This window comes from Ipomoea nil, unplaced genomic scaffold (genome assembly GCF_001879475.1).
Source record: "Ipomoea nil cultivar Tokyo-kokei standard unplaced genomic scaffold, Asagao_1.1 scaffold1509, whole genome shotgun sequence".
In the NCBI taxonomy this organism is placed as follows: domain Eukaryota; kingdom Viridiplantae; phylum Streptophyta; class Magnoliopsida; order Solanales; family Convolvulaceae; genus Ipomoea; species Ipomoea nil.
Genome location: NW_017617937.1, coordinates 309627 through 332979, shown reverse-complemented (window position 1 = coordinate 332979; position 23353 = coordinate 309627). Strand labels below are relative to the sequence as shown.

Here is a 23353-nt window from a genome sequence, read left to right as displayed (position 1 = left end):
ATAACAAATCTTGGTGATCTCACGTGACCTTGCTTCACGCGCTGGTTAATAGGAGTTGTTGAGCTTTAACGGTTTATTCTATTTTCGTACTTTTTGATTATAATACGGAGTAATACTTTTAAAAAAAAAATTAATTTAGCCCATTTATTTCTCGATTTTATAAAATATTTTATTTTTAATTCAAAATATATTTTTATTGTGAGAATTATATTGGAGTAATGATTCATGCTTACATTAAGTAAATCGATTAATCAAATGTGATTACACTTTAATCAAATATACTAATAAATAAGTTAATATAAGTAGTAGTGAGATATATTAATATAAATCTATCTATCTATATTAGATTTGTGTAATATTATAAAATATAGTAATACAATTCATATGTGTACTACAATTGTACATTAAAAAAAATACTCTCCTGCCCATAATATAATTCTACTTATTATAAATTACACTATAAATATTTTTTTAACCATAATACAATTGTACATGAAACATGCATCCTTATTTCTTCAAATTATAATATTGTAATTGCAATAATTTAGAAAAAAGTTACACTATAAATATTTTCCTATCCGTAATACAATTTTACTTATTTTACAAAATCTCCAAATAATAATATTGATTGAAATTTCACTATAAATATTTTTCCAACCTTAATACAATTGTACATCAACATGTATCAATATTTCTGCAAATAATAATATTGAAATTGCAATAATTTATATTAAAATTACCTATAAATACTTTCCTATTCGTAATACAATTATAGCTACTTATTAGTTTATAGAATCTCCAAATAATAATATTAATTGAAATTACACTATGAATACTATCAACAAGTAAACAGTTATGAAAATAGAACAAGAGGTATTAATAATGAACCTTTTACAATTATAATAAATATTAAATTTTATTCAATACTTCCACATGAAACATGTAGGGGGAAAAACTATCACTGCAAGATATCAACACGCGCTTGCAAAATCAAGATCAGAGTTCATAGTACAACTAAGATCCAGTCATATACACACCAAAGCAAATCCATAGCTTCCTAACCATAATCTCATTGCATGAGATTGTCATCTTCGCTACCACAAGTAACTAAATTATATTGCAAATGACACACTAGCAACAAAAAAGAAGAGGACAAATAGTGAAGATGAAGACAATCACAATGCTACCCAAAAGAGAATTAAGAATACTTTGAGAAATTCAAACCAAAAGTAATATTTATTTAGACTAAATATTTGGACTATCGATTTTACAAAGTTACAAACATTTATTTTAGTGATAATTATAATGAATCTCATATATTATATCGTATTTCATATACTTTGAATTACCTATTTAAATAAACAAATTCGACATTCAATTACCTATGTATGAATTCTCTTATATAATCTTACGCGGATATACTTTGAAAATACTTATTAAACATAAAATCATAAACATTAGACATTAGCTCATTCACATGTAAAATTAGTACACACATATACACATATATGCAGCTTTTTTGGCGTGCAAGCTTGCAATTCAACACAGGCAAGCAAAAAAAAATAAAAATATCATTCACTTTCCAAATCATTTTGCAAACCCCATCCTTTCAGAGATGTGGTTAGTCTATGTGTCTCATATTGATTATAGTTCGTTGAAATATTATATTTGAATACTCGAATATACTTATGTAATTATGAAAAATTGATAATTCAACAATCATAACATTATTGAGAGTAAGTGAATTGATTTGAAGAAAAATATGAATTTCATATGCCTTGAATTAATTATTAAATTTCCGTAACGTGAAATTTTTTAATTTTAAATTATTGTGATAATAAATTCATAGAAGATAATTAAGTATATATTTCAAAAATATCAAATAAGATACATTCAATCATACAATTTTATGATTTTAATAATGCAGAGAATATTAGGGTTCGCAGGATATTCGCGCGTAGGGTTACTGGGTTAGTACATCTTCCTAAGATTGGCATGGTGGACGGACACAAGGAGAAGCAGCCATACCAGGCAAGGTTTCGTCGTGGCGTTGCGATTTGCGACCGTTCACTTTTTCTTTGTTTTTATGGAGTATATAATTTGGGCAGGGAGAATCATACTCCACCGTTGGTTCACTTCTGATACTGCATGTGACAGTGATTGATTGCTACCCATTTGTACATGCGATCAGTGTTGACCGTTAATTAATTTGCATGATATTATATTGTAATGGGGTATTAATGTTATTTTATGGGCACTGATTATAGAATGTTTTTGTTTTGATGTAGTGATTGTTGTTTCCAAAAGGTTGAATCTTCAATCTCAGGGACCGATAAAGTATATGAAACGATGTAAATTATGGTAATTCAATTTTTTCGGGATCCGATTAGTTTTCTAGCTGAATTGTAGGCATTCTTTTGGGTGGAACAGCTGGCCTGGAGATTTAAGGTTGCTCCATTCCCAAAGTTAAGGAGTGAATCTTGACCCTTGGTTAAGGATGAATGAGTCCCTTCCACTCAACCGCACCCTCCAAGTTATCATGGTAACTCAATTAAACACAAAAATATTTGTTTACTGTGCACAAGGAGCCCTCTTAGATTATTGTTCCTAAATTTCACTCCTGTGACCATGTGACCAACTGAGCTACTCTCATGCGGGCATTTGTTGATGTAATGTATGAAGTATGATGATTGATTAAGTATACTAATGGAGGGCAAATTATATTATGCCTGAAGTATGATGATTGATTAAGTATACTAATGGAGGGCAAATTATATTATGCACCGCGCGTCCTTTTTTTTAAATGAAAATTAACAGTGTTTATTTTTTTTTGCTGTTTCGCACCCTTTTGCAAAAAGTAACTCTGTTATTCAGTGTCATTTTGTATACACTGCAGTTTCAGTTGAACACAACTACAGTTTCATTTCGATATAACTATAGTTTCATTCGATATTTATAGACTCAAATATGTGAAAATGTTATTTAATTTTATTTTATATACACTATAGTTTTATTAAAACACAACTACATGATCATTTTGATATAATTACAGCTTCATTGTACAATATACACTCAAATATGTGAAATGTTATTCAGTTTCAGTTTATATACACTGCAGTTTCATTTCACTATAACTACAGTATCATTTTGATATAACTGCAGTGTCAATTTAGATATACTGTAGTGTCAGTTGGTGTTTAATACACCAAACAAACGGACTCCGTTAACTCTAACGGCGGACCGTTTCTTTACTTAAAGAAACAGCACCGTATATGGGCCGCGGTGCATAATCGATTATGCACCGCGGTCTTATTTGTACTTTACTCAGCCTAGTTAAAGTGTTCAACCCAACTGGCTGTAATTTGGGCTGCGTCTGCTAGCCTAGGAAAATTCTCATGGGCATCCTAAGGTTCATGTCTTGGAGTCCATATCCAGTAACAAAAAACCAAAATGACAATACAAGTGCCGTTGAATAATTGTTATATTATGGATAAGGGTCTATATTGCCTTGTGAATTTTAATATAAAAACTATATGATATATATATATATATATATATATATATATATATATATATATATATATATATATATATATATTGTACTCAATAATTTATGTGCCTATGAATAAATTAAAGGCGCATAGCATGGTAACTATATGCACATAATATATTAACTGTAGACGGATAATATGTTATTAAAATATTATGTCTCTGCAGTTAACATATTATAGGTCTATAGTTACATGTTATGTGTATGTAGTTAACATGTTATATATCTTTAATTTATTTATAGACACATAAATTGTTAATAACATAATAATCTTAAGGTTATTTTGGACTAGGGTCTACGTTACAAGATAGGTCCATGTCCATGGTATAATTTGTTACAAATTATTGTGTGGACCAGGAATGCAATATACATATTTAATCTACTAAAAGTACATTATTTGTGTATTGAATGCATATTATTTGATAATATAAAAAAAATCATGTACTTTTAGTATATTAAAAATGTACTTTTTATCTATGGTTCAAATAAATGTATGACCATGGTCCATGGAATAATGATTAATAATTTGTCATTGTTGAGCCTAAGTCAAAATTATGTAGAAACTATGTAGGAATTAAGGCAACCTCAATCAAGTTGGCCAAGTTAGTCTTTTTGGTTCAAGCTAATTGGTCGGCTAGAGTCCCAAATTGAGTTTTACTGAGTGCATCCCATTCGAACAAAAAGGGGAAGTGATCAATTAGAAGAAGCAGAATGTTGAGTTTGTGCCGAAGAATTGCTATTTGAGTGTTTTTTTCATGATTGATATAGATGACAATGGAAGAGAATGATGGAGGGTTTGTAGTCTGTACCCTTGTTTCAATTCTGGTGTTTTATCATGAATTAGGTTCTTAGCTTCCTCATTGCAATTTCCAGTAGCTTTTGTTTTGTTTCGGTTTGGTTTTTTGTTACTGGAATGGTAAGAAAGTAGGTGAAAAAGTAAAGGGAGCTGAACTAACTCATTGGAGTCCCCTTTACTTTGTTTGGAACAGGACACAGAGTCTCTGACTCTCTGTCACCCACTCACCAGAGGAGTTAAGGCTTATGATGTGATATTATGGAATTGTAAATCTAATTGCATAATCAACTATTAACATATCATTGTGAATCATATATGCAATCACACTACTAAAAAATGGTGTTTTGTTATGTATCACTTCATGGTCTAGCTGCACTTTTCACTCTAGAAAAGTTATAGCCCGGCCCTCTTCGTTCGTTTCATGGAATAGTTTATTGTGCTGTTGTCTTGGCGTTTTAGGAAAGAAGTGAAGAACCATTATGGGTTAAAAATTCATCTGAAGCCTAAAATGGACCAATTTATGTGATGGTGGTTTAGATTTTGGGACCATATTTGCATGGTGATATGAGGAATAGGTGAGAGTGATGTTATGAGGAGATATCTTTTGGGGTAAAACGACTTGGGCTGGGGTGGTTTTACAGGCTAAAAGAACACTGAAACAGTCATTGTCATTCTCCACTTTTTCATTTTTTTCAAAGCTAAGCACTACTAATGAAGATGAATGGTCTCTTGTCCTCAACTGCTGACAGAAGCCATGTGCCCTGCTTGCATTATTCAAGCATTGATTTACCCTCAAGGTCCTACACATTATATTGCTGGTTCCCACATGAATGGTGTTCGAGATTTCAATCGAAAACGTGGTGCTTTTTGGGTATTTATCCTTGTCCATATCCATTTGGTCATTGTTCCTAGAGCATATGATGTTTTTCTCTGATGTTTCCCCAGCCTTCAAGATTTCCCCTGGTTTTTTGCCTTGCATAACTACTGCCATTTGATGCTAGCTTGGAATTAGAAGGTGTTTTGAGCTGAGAAAAGTTCATAAATTTTGCAGCAGAGATTAGGTGAAAGATTTTTGATATGGTCTATGGAGAGTCCCAGCTGGCCCTCTGGATTGTGGTGAACAGAAAGGCTTTGTCACTTTGCCGGTTCAATTCCCTTTTGGAGTCATTGTGAGTACTGTACTAGTGTACTCTAAAGGCCGGAAGCGATCATGCGACCCAATCTCAATACCCACATCATTAAAGGATTATACTTAATTTGGTTGGAATGAGAGAACTAAAGGGAAATGAATTATAATTATGTGAAAAGGAATAAGGTAGGAATCATGGAGGAAATTAAATTTTATTGTTTGGTAAGTAGATATACAAGTGTATGGTAGAATGAGAATTGAAATGATGTAAAAACTAAAATCATGTTGAGCATATACTTTATATTGTAGTTGTCAAAAAAAAAAAAAAACAAAAAACTAAAATGTTCTTGTAATAATAATAAATTTTTTGGGTGTAAACTATGAGGTGTTTCGAGTTTTTCTCGTCGATTTTATGGTCCGGATCCACCCGATTAATCCTCGTTCACTCCGAGAGGCATAGGAGATCGAATCCGGGTTATCCATAGAATCACCGCCACAAAGAAGTTCATTTGTCACTTTAACTACCCATTTGAATTCCTTCTAATAATAATAATAATAACAACTCCCTTTTTTAGTAAGGAGGGAGAGATAGGATTGTCCATACAGTACATTATTTCTTCCCATATATCTTGGAATTGCAATTCTTGGTGGAAGGGGTAGGATTTTCAACTCCATTGAATGAGGGAATTGCAATTCCGTCTCAAGTAAACAATGTAATTTTACATATTAAAAAATTGGGTAGGAAATGAATTTCTAATCAAATAATCGGTAACTGTGATAGCTTTCACCATTTTGTTCTAAAATATTAGTGAATGAGGTAAATTATGCAATAGGCGCCCATAACAAGATCAATGACTCTGTGATTGCCAATGAAACATGAATTGGTCATCTAGTTAAATTGTGCTCTGGTTACCATCACTTCACTCTAATAAAAGATTGCACCCTAATTTCGTTAATTTTCACTACTCAATTCTAAAATCTTGGCGAATGAGATAAATCATAGCATATGTGGTTACAAGATAATTCCATTTCTTCTCTTGATGAGATTCAAATATGCACCATATTATTACTCAATAAGTTTGAATTGATTAATCCGTTGTGTTATTATGTTTTATAACACAATGTCCGGTCATCCCTGGTGACTGTACATGGGACACTTTCATAATTGACGTGATTCCAAGTGCCGACAGCCCCTGCCGATGCCCACACCCAGCTATTCCATCCTTCAAGGGTGATACCTTATTCCTTTGTTTGGTTTTCTTTTGAGATGGTACAAACATAAATTTGACATGCTAAACTATCCACATCATTTTGTCTTTAAAAAATAAAAAAGGGGTGGTGGAAAAACCATTGAGCTAATTCCTATGTAGTTATACATTATTTTAACTCATAAAGTATATTATTTTATCTTATAAATTTTATTATTCTGACACATAAAGTACATTATTCTAACTCATAATATACATTATTCTAACTTATAAAATTTAGCGACATCGTTTTGTACCACGGTCCACACAGGCACACACAATAAATTTGCCAAGAATGTGCATGCCCATCACACAATTGTTATACCGTGCACCACGGCGCACATAGCAATGTGCGCCCCGCGCCTCCTAAAATGACATTATTTTGTTAAGTTATGTGAGGAGTTGACGCGACAGTGTGTATGTGTATTCTGTTATATAATTATGTACATTATGTTATACAATTATGTACATTTTTTTATACAATTATGTACATCCGAAACAAATAATTTTTTTTAAAGAGTTAAAAGTTTATGTGTATTATGTTAAGAGTTTATGTGTATTATGTTATATTATGTGTATTATCTTTTCAAAAAAGAGTATCTGTATTCTGTTATACAATTATGTACATTCTGTTATACAATTATGTACATTCTATTATACAATTATGTACGTTCTGTTATACAATTATGTACATTCTATTATACAATTATGTACATTTTCGAAACATGAGATTTTTTTAAAAAGTTAACCGATACAGAAAGTGGAATTTCTATAAAAAGAAATACAAAACGACATTGTTTTGCACCAGGACGCACAATGTAATGTGTTGCCCCCATCACGAGATGACATGCATAATAGTCAACTAGTCAAGCACCGTTTGTTCTTTTACAACAAAATTTAAGAGCTCATTAATAATGGAAGAACATTGCGTTAACATTTACAAAATTAAGGACTTTATCAGATAAAAAAAATAGTCGAGGATCAAATTAATAATGAGTTAATACCCAAAATCGTCCTCGACTATAGTGGTTTTTCTCAATTTCGTCCTAAACGACTTTGGTGACCTAATATCGTCCCAGACTTTTGTGTTTCGCTCAATTTAGTCCTCCATTTGTTATTCCGTCAAATTGGTGTTAAATAAAGGGACAATTCAGTAACGTCAATATTGATCTCTCTTTACTTTCAACTTGTGAAGTGCGAAATTCCTCTTTCTTGTACGAATTACGCCCAGAATTACTCCCGGACCTGCAAATCAAATTTTATATTCGCAGTTTTAGAAGTAATTCTGGGAGTAATTCGTAAAATAAAAGGGATTTTGCAGTTCACATGTCTATGAGTAAAGAGATGCCAATATTAAAATTAATGAATTGTCTATTTATTTAACACCAAATGGACAAAATAACAAATGAGGGACTAAATTGTGCAAAAATACAAAAATCTAAGACTAAATTGAGCGAAACACAAAAGTCTGGGACGATATTAGGTCACCAAAATCGTTTAGGACGAAATTGAGAAAAACCACTATAGTCGAGGACCATTTTGGATATTAACTTAATTAATAATTTCGCGATAGTCAATGGACCATTTTGGTAATTAACTCTAATAATAATCACCCCAAGACGTCTTTTTTTTTTCCCTGCCATTTTAAAACTTTGTAATAATCTATATTTTTATACAGTAAAACACCTCAATAAGTCAAGCGTTGGACATTTTATCATATGTACTAATAACAATTGATAATTTGATTACATGTCGAAATCTACAATGAAATCATAGTGATACTTCATCATTTTCTCTCACCATAACTTTGGAAATTTGGAGTAATTCTATATTTCATAATGTAAAACACCTCAAATCGTTGAATAATAGGTATTATATTAAATGCATAGTAGTTATTGCTATTTCAATTACCTCTGATCTCAAATTATAATATGGAATCACAATGAAGATTTTGTAAATTAACTTAGTTTAAATTATAAGTAACTTATTTTTAAGAAATAGTTTTTATACGAAACTAGTATTTTCACCCGTGCGATGCACGGAATGAAATTGTTGTAATATATTAAGAATATTTAAATCGATATATAATTATTTAAGAGTTAATTTCACCAGAGGTCGCTTATTTTTTCTGATAATTCCTAATTTAATCCTAGACTATAGTTATTAATTATTACGATTTATTCTATATTATAATTCTTATGTTAATATTCTTACTATTATTATTAACACTTAATTACTTTTAGATATTATTTTTACCACTTATATTATTATTATTATTATTATTATTATTATTATTATTATTATTATTATTATTATTAGTTTTGTTTCAAGTTTTGTTAGTATATAATGGCCGTGAGGCACACAATAATAATATAACCATAATTAAATATTCTTGTATTGTAATCCGTGAGTCACAATAATAAGGTAATAATAATTAAGCTCGCATGGGTAGCTCAACTGATCATAGAGGTGAAACTTTGGAAGAATGATCAGGGATCGAGTCTCATCAGCGGTAGTGTGGGCGCAACCTCTCAAAGTGAGGGGGGTTTCTTGTGCGCAGTGAGCACCGGTCTAGCCTTTGTGGTTCATGCTCTGTAGGGCCCTTAGGGTTGGGGTTCTTCCTTTTGGAAGAATATAACAATAATTAAATATTCTTCTAGGATTTCTATTACCATCATTAATTATTCCCTAATTTACCATAATTAAATAATTTGACCAATTATAAAGAGAGATTGTTAAAAAATGCACGGGACAATTTTTTAATTAAAAAATTTAAAAATTCATTAATAAAACATAAGGTTCACATAGTTTTTTCTTAGAAACTATTTAATAAAGCATTTTTTTTAGAAATTGGTGGGCCAAACCGCCTACGGCAGTTTGCGGTGGATAGATCTCGAAAAAATATGCAATTTCAAAACAACATCTGTCCAAAATGGACAACCGAGTCAAAAGTTATGTCTTGCCGAACTTTTGACACTTCACATCTTTTAACCAGAATTATTGTACGAATGGGAAAGATCAATATTTTTTATTGGGAATAGAGATTTTCTAGGAATTGGGCGGGAAGTTAAAATTTCAGGATTTTGTTTTTATATATAGTATAGATTAGATGTGCAAAGGGAATTGTATTACACTATTTTATAATTTTAGAATAGAATTTTTACCCAGAATTATTGTACGAATGGGAAAGATTAATATATTTTATTGGGAGGAGAATTTTTTTAGGAATTGGGCGGGAAGTTAAAATTTCAGGATTTTGTTTTTATATATAGTATAGATTAGATGTGCAAAGAAAATTGTATTACGCTATTTTATAATTTTAGAATATAATTTTTACCCAGAATTATTGTACGAATGGGAAAGTAGAAGTTAATATATTTGATTGGGAAGAGAGAATTTTTAGGAATTGGGCGGAAAGTTAAAATTTCAGGATTTTGTTTTTATATATAGTATAGATTATATGTGCAAAGTGAATTGTATTACACTATTTTATAATTTAAGAATAGAATTTTTACCCAGAATTATTGTACGAATGGGAAAGATCAATATATTTTATTGGGAAGAGAGATTTTTTAGGAATTGGGCGGAAAATGAAAATTTCAAGATTTTGTTTTTATATATACTATAGATTAGATGTGCAAAGGGAATTGTATTACACTATTTTATAATTTTAGAATAGAATTTTTACCCAGAATTATTGTACAAATGGGAAAGTAGAAGTTAATATATTTTATTGGGAAGAGAGATTTTTTAGAAATTGGGCGGGAAGTTAAAATTTCAGGATTTTGTTTTTATATATAGTATAGATTTTTACAAATCAACATTTTAAAATATATAATGAATATTAATATTTTTTTATTGTAAAATTGTACTGCGTGGATATATAGGAGAAAGTTTATAAAATTTCCACTCTCACTTTATTTGTTCGCGGTAAACCTATGACTTTCTTATACCACATTTGACAAAAAATCCCACCATATAACAATATATCCAATCAAATTAATAGTACAAATTTTGATTTATAATTGTAAAATTATAAAATTAGATTTAAATATGTAATTTGTTATATTTGCCCTTAGTTTTATTCAAATGTTGGTTTGGACACTTACATTTTAAGTTATACAAATTGATCACTTTTTTTTTTTTTTTAATGATAAACTTATTATTTTATTTTTCTAATATTCATTTTATGATATATCAACAAAATTCTTTCTATTCTTAATATTATCAAGTCGAATTTGCCAACACTATTAACATAAACGATTTAGAAAAAAATTGACTTATGTTTGATATATATAATCATAAATAAAGTACATGAATAAAAAATTATTATATATAATTATATATACTTCAATAAAACTTAACCTACTAATAATTCAATAATTAATTTCAAAAATTAAAACACATCTATGAATCAAAATGAAAATAAAGATCATTCTTCCAAAAGGCTGAACCTCAACCCTAAGGGCCCCTCACACCCCAGCCCAACACAGCATTTGGGAGGATGTAAATGAAAATAAAGATTATCTTCTATTATAAAATTGATTTATTGATTTATTTATGAGATTCATATCGTGTGACATAAGATTGTAATCAATATTTATATTTTTTACAATATTCCTACTTTCACGCATCGCTAATAGGGATTACCATTTACAAATTGATATACACATTAAAGCGTTCACACCCTATTAGGAAAAATTATTATTAATGTTAAACGATTTTAAATTATTTGATAGTTCATAGTTTCACACCACACTTGCCATCATGAAGCACATGGAGTATACCATTAGGAGAGTTGCGTTTCCTCCAATTATCTCTTTGTTGAATAACAAGATTAGCGAGACAATGTGTAACGCGATTTTACTCTATCTACAATACATTATTATTTTACATATAAACGCAATATTAGATTAAAGATAAAAGCTAAGATTATTTATTTTTAATGAATTTTGAATGTTAATTTGTATCAATAATAAATTTTTTAAACATAAAATTTGTGAATTTTAAATAAATAAATTTTTGTACCAAACGAAATTCGCCCTAAAATATTGAAATCTAACCAAACTAATGGGTAAAGAATTGTATTATAATAAATTGATGGACTGATCAGCAAATAAAAAATTTAAAAGAACTAAATACGCAAAATTAGCAATTGCCGTCAACTCTCTCTGTCTATCTGCCCCCATTTCTTCTACTTTCTCTCTCTCTACATTCATTCTCCCGATCCAGGGAGAGAGAATACGTCCGCCATAAAAGAAGCTGAAATCGCAAAGAAAAAATATGTTTATGTAGAAATTGTATTATTATTTATTAATACAATTATTGCCAGATTGAAATTGTTTTGATTGATTGATTGATATGTGGAGACGGACAGATTTCATGAATTCAGAGACATTGCACAATCAATAGGCTCCGTGTGCGTATAGATTGAGAAAGTGCAATAAATTAGGCGGAATTCCTCGTTTTCATCATATATAGTGATAGGCATTTTATAGGGGAGGAAAAGGAAGCGGCGTTGAATTGGGAAATCCAATGCGTTGGTCCCGGAAGAGGCCGGGGAATTGTTGAATTGCCGCGGGGGCGGATCTGATGTTGAGTAGTGGAGCATTCTGTGTTGTTGCGCAGAGGAAGAATAAGAATAATTGCGGCGGTGGAGACGGCGCCGACGGTGGTGGTGCTGCCCTTTCATCTAGGGTTGTGGGCGGGGAGGATTGGAATTGGATTCGGCTACGAATAGAGGTGGTAGCGAACGTGGCGGTTGTGGAGGGAGGAAGATGCAGCTGCACTTCTCACCTAGCATGAGAAGTATAACGATATCGAGCAGCAGCGATGGAGGTTTTGGTGATTTGATGAAGATCAAGCTCGCAGCTCGCCACATCTCCTACCGAACACTCTTTCATACCATCCTTATATTGGCTTTCTTGTTGCCCTTTGTTTTCATTCTCACCGCTGTTGTTACCCTTGAAGGTGTCAACAAGTGTTCCTCATTTGGTACTTTAGTTTCTCCTCCATTTTTCCTTATTATAGAGCGCTTCCAGATCTTCTTTCTCTAATTGAGTATTTGTTTGATCATGCCGTTGATCTTTGCTTGAGATGGTAATCCTGACGTTTTAGCTTATTACTGGTTAGATTGGACCAGATCTTTCTAACCTGTAACCATTTTATTTTCATAGTCTTGCTTGAGGGAAAAAGTTAGGGCTGGTTAAGGAACATTATATTGCAGCATACTATTTCTGTGATGATTGGGAAATGTTTTGATTATATTTTGTATGCATAATATTGGTATACGGGTGATTTTGGTTCAATAAAGTGGGGGTTGAGAAGTGGGAATGATTTGTGTGCAATTATTTTGGTGCATTATAATTATGTATCAAATACATGACATGACAATTATGGAGTTAGAAAAATTTCAATGCATGTGCAGTTTACATACTGTGTTCTGAGTTTTTAAGTTAGCAACTTTATGACTCTTAAGAACAATACTAGAGATTTATGAGATAGCTAAGGACTATTGCATGATTCTAGATTTCTAGAACACATGGATATGCTGCCTATCAAATTAGAAATTTCTGTTTGTTGTGAGTTGCCCCGTTCGTAATATTGTTCTAATGATTGCATTTTTAGCCAAGTATGTTAAGTCTATGGTTTTTATATTTTTCAAGTATTATGCTACATCACTTAGTAACTCTCTTTTATATTTTTCTCTGTTTTTATGTAAAACTGTTCTTGTTCTTAGTTCTTACTTGACATTTTCTCTGAAGTACATTTGTTCCACTTTCTTATGCTTCAAGATGAAGGAGGAAACTTTTCCTTTATGGATTATAGATGTGACAATTTTTCTTGTTGTCAGTGTTTGAACTTTTTGGTTATGATGTTTGTTCTTTGCCTTACTATTTTGCTTTCCTTTTTTGTTTTTTGTTTTTTTTTTTTTTTGTTTTTTTTTTGTTTTTTTTTTTTTTTTGGTTTCCCAAGTATTACTAATAAGTGTGCGCATTTCTTGTTTATTTCAGCATGCGAATAGAAATTGTTAATGACAAACTATGGTTTCATTTCCTCATTGACTTTCAGATTGTTTAGGCAGGAGATTGGGCCCAAAGCTTCTTGGAAGAACTGATGATTCGGGGGTAATTAATAATTTTATTTTTATTTGCAAATTGATTTTTGTATTAGCTGTTTTTTGGAATCTGAAGCTGTCTCATTGCTTCTGTTACACCAGAGGCTGGTTAAGGATTTTGTTAAGATCCTCAATCAAGTTAGCTCTGAGCAAGTGCCAACTGACTTGAAGCTCCCAGATTCGTTTAGTCAACTTGTTTCTGAAATGAAAAATAATAAGCACAATGCAAAGGAGTTTGTACTGATATTGAAGGGAATGGTATGACTTGTACCTTTCTTTGCAATTCTTTTTATTTTTATTTTTTATTTTTATTTTTATTTCATCCCACTTTTCCCAATGCACTAGTCTTATTCTTTCAAGAGAATAATGGAATCAATTAAACTGCCTTTTCATCTGATACATTAGTTTGCTATTTTTGCTGTATTTTTTGTGATGGGTACTCACTGCACGGTGAGTGCCCAGTGATTCAGATCAAGCAATTGCCATCAAAAAGGTATTTTTGCTATAGTTGATTAGTTGAGTGAAAGGATGATTTTGAGTTTGTACCCAAGTTATACATGAAATAAATGCCTAGATGAGTTAAATTTATTAGTTACTTTGAAGTGCTTCTTTTACTTAGACGAGGATACCATTTAATTTGTAATTTTGTTCTTTATCAACTGCTTATCTCATTTGCAGATGGAGAGGTCTCAAAAGGAGATCAGAGAATCTAAATTTGCAGAGTTGATGAATAAACACTTTGCTGCAAGTTCAATACCTAAGGGCATTCATTGTCTCTCACTGCGGTTAACTGATGAGTATTCCTCTAATGCTAATGCACGTAAACAATTGCCTTCGCCAGAGTTACTTCCTTCTCTTTCTGACAACTCATTACGCCATTTTGTGTTGTCAACTGATAACATCCTTGCTGCTTCTGTGGTGGTCAATTCTGCTGTCCAGTCATCTCTAAAACCTGAAAAGATTGTTTTCCATGTCATCACTGACAAGAAAACCTATCCTGGGATGCACTCTTGGTTTGCTCTAAATCCTGTCTCTCCTGCTATTGTTGAAGTAAAAGGTGTTCACCAGTTTGACTGGTTGACAAGAGAGAATGTTCCAGTGCTTGAAGCTGTGGAGTCCCATAGTGGTATTCGTAATTATTACCATGGGAATCATGTTGCAGGAGCCAATCTTAGTGATACTACTCCCCGCTCCTTTGCTTCAAAATTGCAGACTAGAAGTCCAAAATATATCTCCTTGCTCAACCATCTTCGCATATATCTGCCTGAGGTATGCAAGTTACCTTTAGCTGCTTTGGTGTAACAGTTGAAGTAAAGATTATAGAACAGTCATTGTTATGATAGACACAATATTTTTCTCCCCAACTATAAGGTTTGTTTGAGTTGAATTGTATACATCCTTAATCTAAGATGAAGGTAGAAAGTCTAACAAGCCCGTCTCCCTTGTGCACTCATCCATGCTCACCATGCATTTAAAATGGCAAATTGGTAGTGTTTATCAATAACATTTGGGCATGTCATGAAATGCTCTTGGTGAGAGGGAAAAATAGAAGAAAGAAAAGGAAAAGTGGCAGTGAGAAGAAAAGGCACCAATGTCCTGCTTTGGTTACTGTATTTTTATACCAAACTTCACCCCTCAAAGTTTGCTTTTGCCCTTTTTTTTTTCCCCCCTAGTAGTTCTTTTCTATCCTTCTAATTCTTCTTCATTCTCTTTAATATAATATTTACTTCATTTCAATGATAATATTTGAACTCATTTTTACCTCCTTATTCTGCAGCTTTTTCCAAATCTAGAGAAAGTGGTTTTCTTAGATGATGATGTTGTAATTCAGCGTGATTTATCTCCATTATGGGACATTGACCTTAATGGAAAGGTTAATGGGGCAGTTGAGACCTGTAAAGGTGAGGATGAGTGGGTCATGGCAAAGCGATTCAGAAATTACTTCAACTTTTCTCATCCTCTAATAGCAAAGACCTTAAATCCTGATGATTGTGCCTGGGCTTATGGTATGAATATCTTTGACTTGTCTGCATGGAGGAAGGCAGATATAAGAGAAACTTATCACAAATGGCTCAAGGAGGTAAATGTATTGTTATTACACGTGATCCATTGTTTATACCCTCTCTGATGGGTTTAGAGAAGTAGTTTTTTAGGAGTGGCATATTTAATCTTCTATGATAGGGCTCTAGTTATTGGAATTTGAATCAAACTTCATTAGCTCAATTGCATTTTCATTTTCTTAATGGTCTGTTAGCTGGCATATGCATTTTGTTTTGTAGAGACTGCAGGTTTTGAAAACAGCAACATATTATATATATTTTCTTTTTGAGTATTATTGTTTGATATAAATAGTTTCATTTTTGCATTTCTTATTTGACATATGAGGCATTTATCCTTTTGAACTTGTAATTACAAGTTCTGAGATTTACTGAATACTTGAGATCTTGACTGCCTATAATTGACAAAACAGAAACATTGAAGTGCTAAGTAGTTAGTGCCTATCGGACCAGCGATTTTATCTCCCATCTAAACTGGGACCGAGTCTAGAAATTGAGAAGGATAGAGTGCCTCTAAACTGTGATGCATTAACCTTTACTTGTGTATATGTTCATTATCTTTTTCTTGACAAATATTAAACATTTTTTCAAGGAATGAAGTACATGTAAGCTGTTAATCTTTTTAACACACTTTTGTTATTGTAGAATCTGAACTCAAACTTGACAATGTGGAGGCTTGGAACACTTCCTCCTGCCTTGATTGCATTCAAAGGCAATGTCCACCCAATTGACCCATCTTGGCACATGCTTGGTTTGGGCTACCAGAGTAAGACCAATGTGGAGAATGTCAAAAAGGCTGCTGTAATCCACTACAATGGCCAGTCAAAGCCATGGTTGGAAATAGGATTTGAACATCTCCGGCCATTTTGGACCAAATATGTGAACTATTCCAATGATTTCATCAGGAATTGCCATATCATGGAGTAGACTGAGGTCTACATGAAAGAAAGAAAGAGCAGAGAAGTTTTGAAGGCATGGGTTGGCTCCACTTTTCTTGGCTGCCAAGAGAATTTTGTCTACTCTAGTCTCTGATTGGGAAAGAGATTTGAGCCTAGGCTGGATTGGTGTAGTATTCAAGCTTGGATCTATGCTCTCCCTCTCTACTGAAGACCTGAGAACCTGCATCGCTAGCATGGGGGGTATGAAAGTCATTCTTTACGTATGTAAAATATCTGTTCATCGTCTATTTTTTGATTGGACAAAGGACATTGTTTTGGCATCTTAGCTTTGCTGTAGCTTATGACTCTAGCCCTTAGGAAGGAATAATGGGGCATTGCAGAAAGTGTTTGTCACTATCGCTCAGCCTAATTGGTGCAGACGAGAGGAAAGCTCGGTGCAGGTCCTGTTAAACAGCTCCTATTGTGCCCCCATTAGACACAGACCATTCTTTAACTTAATTCCATTATTATTATTATTATTATTATTATTATTATTATTATTATTTCCTTTTGCACGCATTTTCCCACTTCCGCTTCTAGTCATCATGGCGATATTAGTTTGTAGGTTGTGGAAATAGAGGTATAACCCACTCTGAGTTGGGTACACCGTACACCACCAATCTCTGTTCATTTGGGCAATTTATTACTTAGGTGGAGTTGCTATTTATTTTGTATGAAATTCATTAATTGATATATGCAGGACAATTTTTTTTCTTCTACGGGGTTTTTAGATTTTACTTGGCAACTTGTTAGGTTTTATTTTTTATTTTTTGAAAGGTAAAACTTATATTAACTTAAAGAGAGTCAAGCTCTAGAACATGAACAAGAGAAAGAAACGGGATCGGGAAATAGTTCATAAAGTCATACTTGTACAAGGCCTCCCGAGCTAAGAAATGAGCGATTTTGTTCGTAGATCGTTTAATAAAAAAAGAATACAGATATTAGGAAAATCTTTAGCTGTTTCTAGTTGTCATAAAATTAAAAGAAAATTTATAAGATCAAATTGTGTAATGAACTTGACGAATTGAATTGGTAACCTTTTGTTACAAAGATCATGTTCTATCTAGTTAATTATTCCTATGATTTTAATTATGTTCTATCTAGTTGATTATCTTTATAATTTTACAATATATCATATACGTATTTAAATATTAGTACATATAAGATTATAAGATATTGAAAAAGATAAAATAACAAATATTATAGTGATTCTTTTTATAAACGAAATAATAAATTTGATTTTATTATTCATAAAAATATCAAAAGATCTTTTTTTTTTAATTAAAAGATACGGTAAAATTTGTTAGGTAAAAGTTACGTGTATATGGCAATATTGTATTGCCGTAACGGTAATACCAAAAAAGGCAAGGGAAAAGATATGAATACAAATGGGAAAAATATGTTTGATTTGACCGCCACGGAAGAGAATTGGAAAGAAGAAGAAGAAGGCGTAGGGCACGAGAAGCTGGATTCGTTGACCAAAATCACGCACCCTTTGAAAACTCCGAAACAGCCTCGTCTTCTGCAAATTTCTTTCAATTTTCCCCTCACTTTATTATATTCCATCATTATTTAATCAATTACTACGTATTATTTACTAATTTCGCCGCTTCTTTACACTTTCTCAATGCTTCACACGCCTATCCTCCCTCGTCTTCTCCATTGACTCGGTTCCGGCACCCCCGCCGGAGAATAAAAGGAGAAAAAAGATTAGTCAAGGTGTGCGTGGAGGGACCCAGATCAGTTCTTGAGACAGGTAAGCCTGTTAGTGCAGTAATTTCTAGATCAATTCAGCTAAAAAGTTGAACTTTTTTTTTTCTTTCATGTACTGTCCATTTCAGTATTTAGTTCTGGGGTTCCGTTTGAACTTTTGGTGCGTGATTGATTGCTCTTGAAGTGCTCAAGTTTTCTTCCTTTGAGTAATCATTTCCCCCACTTCTCTTACTGCTCTTAACTTTTTGGTTAGGTTTCGAAAATTATTTGTTCAATTGGGGGAGGACCGGAGGTGAAGTTGTTGAAAATTGGATAATATTGAATTTTTGGAAGGAGATAGGAGTATGTCTGGAGCCAAAGATCAGTTAGAGATCAAGTTTAGATTGATTGATGGAACAGATATAGGGCCCAAAAGTTTTTCTGCGGCTACCAGTGTTGCAACCTTGAAGGAGAACATACTTGCTCAATGGCCTAAAGGTTAGTCTTGTGGTTTGCTTGAATATGATATGTTCTGAATTGTGTTGTTTTCTACACAAGAGATGTCTTCCTCCTTTAAAGACTTATGTGTTTGGACCTGAAATATTGAGGCCTTTTTGTGTTCTGTTTAGTCACTGTAGCTCTGATGATTTTAATGCTATCAGTATGATTTAATGTTTTCTTTTCTAATACTTGCATCTTTGCTTATACTGAGAGATGGCTGTGAAAGTAAATGATTATTTAGTATCATGGTGAGAGGGGATTTGGTAATTAGTTTGGGCGTTACTTCCTTCTTAGTTTGCTATGCTAGCGGTTTGAGCATTATGAGATAGTTTTGACGTTTGAGAGTGTGCAAATGTTCGTTGGTTTGAGCATTATGAGATAGTTTTGACGTAGTGTGCAAATGTTCGTTTATGGTTTGTATGTGAAAATGAATTGTGATGAAATCAACTGAGTTGCTCTTTTTTTTTTTTTCTTTTTGGAGTGACGAGGGAAACCCGCATCTACTACCTGAGGGTGTGTGTGGATAAATCTTGTTTTGTGACCTTAGCGGGCAAAGGGCCACTTGTAGGTAAACCAGCCTAGGTTGCCCATAGTTGACCGGTTCAAACTAAGAAGGCCAATAAGCCGTTCCGCTAGGAGTTGAACTTGTAACTTTGTGGTTACCAAGTCAATAGCCTGACCAACTCGGTTGGGGTTGCCCCCGAGTTGCTCTTATTACACAGCGCATAGTGCAGCTTGCCACATGGCTGAGTTGGCTCATGTGCTTCGAGTCTTTAAATGTTGTCTTGAAACGTCAAGAAGAAATTCTTATTTGTTGGCATGTGAGATTGGAGTATGATATTATTGAACGGCATCCCAACTCCCAAAAAAAAGATTAAACAAAATAAGATTACAAAGGCGCTAGGTGGTCTTGGTATTCTGCAATATCTTTAATGCCTGCACCTGATTTTCCAGGGCGTTGTTGTTGTCTGATAAATTTGTACGCCCGTTCATTGATTTTTACTTTGGTTGTTCTGTAGTATCTACTGGGCTTTAATCTTGTTAAGGCTTGAAGGTGCATTTTAACTTGGACGTATATTTCTTTTGAATAGAGAAGGAAAATGGCCCAAGAGCCGTAAAAGATGTCAAGTTAATCAGCGCGGGGAGAATATTAGAGAACAACAAAACAGTGGGGGAGTGCCAGAGCCCGTTGTGTGACATTCCTGGAGGAGTCACAACAATGCATGTTGTCATTCAACCACCACCTCAGGAGAAAGGTAATATAGCTCATTCCTAGGAATGTTATTCCCATGACTAAATGACCCAACCAAACAATGGAATAGGTCTATTCCAAGGAATGTTAATCCATTCCTGACCTATTCCATGAACCAAACATGCAGTCCATCTCAACTAAAAGCCTAAGCTGATAGTTGGATTGCACATTAATGATTATATGGTCACACGTATATCTAAATGACCCAACCAAACAATGGAATAGGTCTATTCCAAGGAATGTTAATCCATTCCTGACCTATTCCATGAACCAAACATGCACTCCATTTCAACTAAGCTGATAGTTGGATTGCACGCACATTAATGGTTATATGGTCACACGTATATCAAATTTTAACCTAGAAAATGTTGTAGCTTATTACCAAGATAGATGATGCTCGCACTTTGCTCTTTGTTAACCATTTCTCGAACTCTTTTTGAACAGAAAAGAAAATGGCAAATGACCCAAAGCAGAACAGATGCGTTTGTGTCATACTATAAACTACATTTCCAACAAAGGGGACGGATTCTTTGCAGGTCCGTAGGATTTGTTCCCTCTTAATAGGAACGAAGTCTCGTAAATTTCTCCTAAAAGAATTAAGGACCTTGCAGATAAAGAATGTACGAATCGGTATGAGCACAGAAGTTGAGGACTTCGTGATCAGAAGCCGGTGGCCTTAACTTCCATCTGAGGGATTGCGTTCTACTGTTCTTGTTCTGATTGATGTGTATTGCTAGTTTCTTCTCGTACACCATTTTAGCATTTGATGAATTTTGTTTCTGTTAAGGTTTCTCTACTCCCCATATTACAGGCTTGTGAGCTCTGAGCATATGATATTGTCCTGCCCGTCGAACCAATTGTTTCAATGTGTAAAACATCTGATTTGTCTATACAAATTTTGCCGGCTAAGTTTCATTTATACTGTTTGATTTTTGGCAGAGTGGCACTTCTATAGTTCTATATATGATGCTTGAATTTATTTATTTTTATTTACGGGAAAAGCCTGCACTTATTATCTAAAAGTTTAGTTGACATAAATTGCAATTCAATGCTAATTCAATTCAATGAAATGATATGAAACTATTAATTGCAAGGCTACGGATACAAATGTTTTAAATTTTAAGGTTATTTTTAGATAATTGTTGACACATGTGACATAATATGATAGTTACATGCAAGGTAGATCCTAGTTCATGGTATAATTTGACGAAATATGAGATTATCTTAGGTAATAGAATTACCTCTTGAAAGGTAATTTGATATTTTGGAAATATAAGATTATCTTGTATATTTGTTTTGGATCGTGAAATATAATATTACTTTATTTGGTTGAGTGTTATATGGATTAATTTACTATAATGTTCTCTATATATGTGTGTATCAAATTATCAATGCATAAATATTAATAAGTACGTAATAAATAAAAATATAAATATATACACATGTATATTTGATTATATAAACATATTTATTTTATATATTGTTGTTATCCGTAGCGGATCCAGAAAATTATGTGAGTAGAGGCATACTTAAAATGACTTTAGAATTGTCAATTACAAAATATCAAACACCTATAATATGGTTCAAATACAATGTTTATGATAGACGACATGATAGTTTGGGGCGGAGTCAAAACTATACTTAGTAGGGTGAAATTTTAAAATACTTTGAAATGTTATACAATTATTTATGGCAAAATATAAAACATAATCAATTACATAAAATAGTTTGAATAGAAATGACATTATATGATCATAAATACTTTAATTTTAATTAGACCATCAACTTTAAAATTTTCTAAACTAATTTGAATATAATGAAGTATAATATAAACTCGTTGACTACATTAACTAAATGATTCACAAAAAAAGTAAATTTTAAAAATATTTAATTTATTAAAGAGTGAGAAGAGTTAAAATAAAGAAAAGAAGCTATAATATAGCCCAAAAAGAAGTAGAATTGAATATCCAAAAATACTGTATGTAGAATTTAAACCCATGCCATCTCATATCAATATCCAAGGTCCAACCAACCCAGCATATGAACTCTTTATGGATTACTACATAACATATATATTAAAGCACTGGGGGTGAGTGGGGGCACTGCCCCATTGCCCTCATTGTAGGTCCCCCAGTGGTTGTTATTGTTATTAGACTTACAATCAAATAGGAACTCATCCTATGAGCCATATATTTTGTTTCTTCAATGGTTTAGATTTAAAGATAATTTAGTAGGATTTTAATGCTGAGTTTATAATATTTTAAGTAATAAAGGGTGTTTAGGGTATTTTAGCTTGAAGCCATATTCTCCCTTCTCTTTCTTTTCGTTCTTTCTCTTTCTTTTCCTTTTTTTTTTTTTAATTTTTTTATTCCTTCTGCCGATACTCCCTTTCTTTTTCTTTTTCTTTCTCTTTCCTTTCTCTTTTTTTTTTTTCTTTTTTAATAAAAGCGTAATTCATTAAATTATCAGCAATATAAGGAGAAAGGACATTCAGTCACTTCTTGCAACGGCCTCTCAAATCATAATGTGAACGACACAATTCGCAGATTACTTTACAAAATGAAACTCAACCTCCATAATTGAGGATGCTAATTCTTTAATGTCATCTACAATTAAATCAAAAGTAAAAGAAAAAGAAAGACTGAAAATTGCTTTAAAAAGAATTTGTGAATCTGTTTCCTGTCTTTCTTTTTCTTTAAGATTTGGTTTAATTATCGGTGGACATTAAAGAATTAGCATTTTCGCGCTCTCTGAATCGTGCCGCCGTTTCTGAGTCAGGTTGCGGGGAGTTGCTAGATGTCCCTTTCGCGCTGCCTATAAACCGTTTTTGAGTAAGGTTGCGAGGAGTGGTTAGATGTCCTTCCTCCTTGTCTGGCTGATGATTTAATGAATTAATTTTTTTTTTGAATGCTACTGATTTTATTACATTGTAGGAGTCAATAACGCCAACAACACCTCCACTGGTTCGATCTCATGACCATGACATCTGAGCACAATGTGTTTGGCAGTGGATTAATCTTTTATTCTTTAAAAAAAAAAAAAAAGAGCAAATTTTTCGTGAATCATTTTACATG

The 23353-nt window shown here is 32.6% G+C and overlaps 2 protein-coding genes across 4 annotated transcripts; both read left to right on the top strand.

Moving 5' to 3' along the window:
- Positions 1 to 11872: 11872 nt before the first annotated feature.
- On the top strand, positions 11873 to 17547 carry LOC109188974 (probable galacturonosyltransferase 14). Of its 2 annotated transcripts, none has more exons than XM_019339645.1 (6): positions 11873 to 12692; positions 13794 to 13849; positions 13942 to 14097; positions 14518 to 15108; positions 15617 to 15919; positions 16542 to 17547. In XM_019339645.1, exons 1-6 carry the CDS (start codon positions 12500 to 12502, stop codon positions 16821 to 16823), a joined length of 1581 nt encoding a protein of 526 aa, XP_019195190.1. In that variant the 5' UTR covers positions 11873 to 12499; the 3' UTR covers positions 16824 to 17547. The 2 variants fall into 2 exon arrangements, with proteins under 2 accessions (XP_019195190.1, XP_019195189.1); XM_019339644.1 differs by having other exon boundaries at positions 11874 to 12716.
- A 660-nt stretch (positions 17548 to 18207) lies between these two features.
- LOC109188976 (membrane-anchored ubiquitin-fold protein 2-like) lies at positions 18208 to 21198 on the top strand. 2 transcript variants are annotated; one of them, XM_019339649.1, is made up of 5 exons: positions 18208 to 18590; positions 18801 to 19024; positions 20119 to 20283; positions 20724 to 20815; positions 20891 to 21198. In XM_019339649.1, the coding sequence occupies exons 2-4, from the start codon at positions 18892 to 18894 to the stop codon at positions 20777 to 20779; spliced, it is 354 nt and encodes a 117-aa protein (XP_019195194.1). In that variant the 5' UTR covers positions 18208 to 18590; positions 18801 to 18891; the 3' UTR covers positions 20780 to 20815; positions 20891 to 21198. The 2 variants fall into 2 exon arrangements, with proteins under 2 accessions (XP_019195194.1, XP_019195193.1); XM_019339648.1 differs by having other exon boundaries at positions 20724 to 21198.
- The last annotated feature ends 2155 nt before the right edge of the window (positions 21199 to 23353 follow it).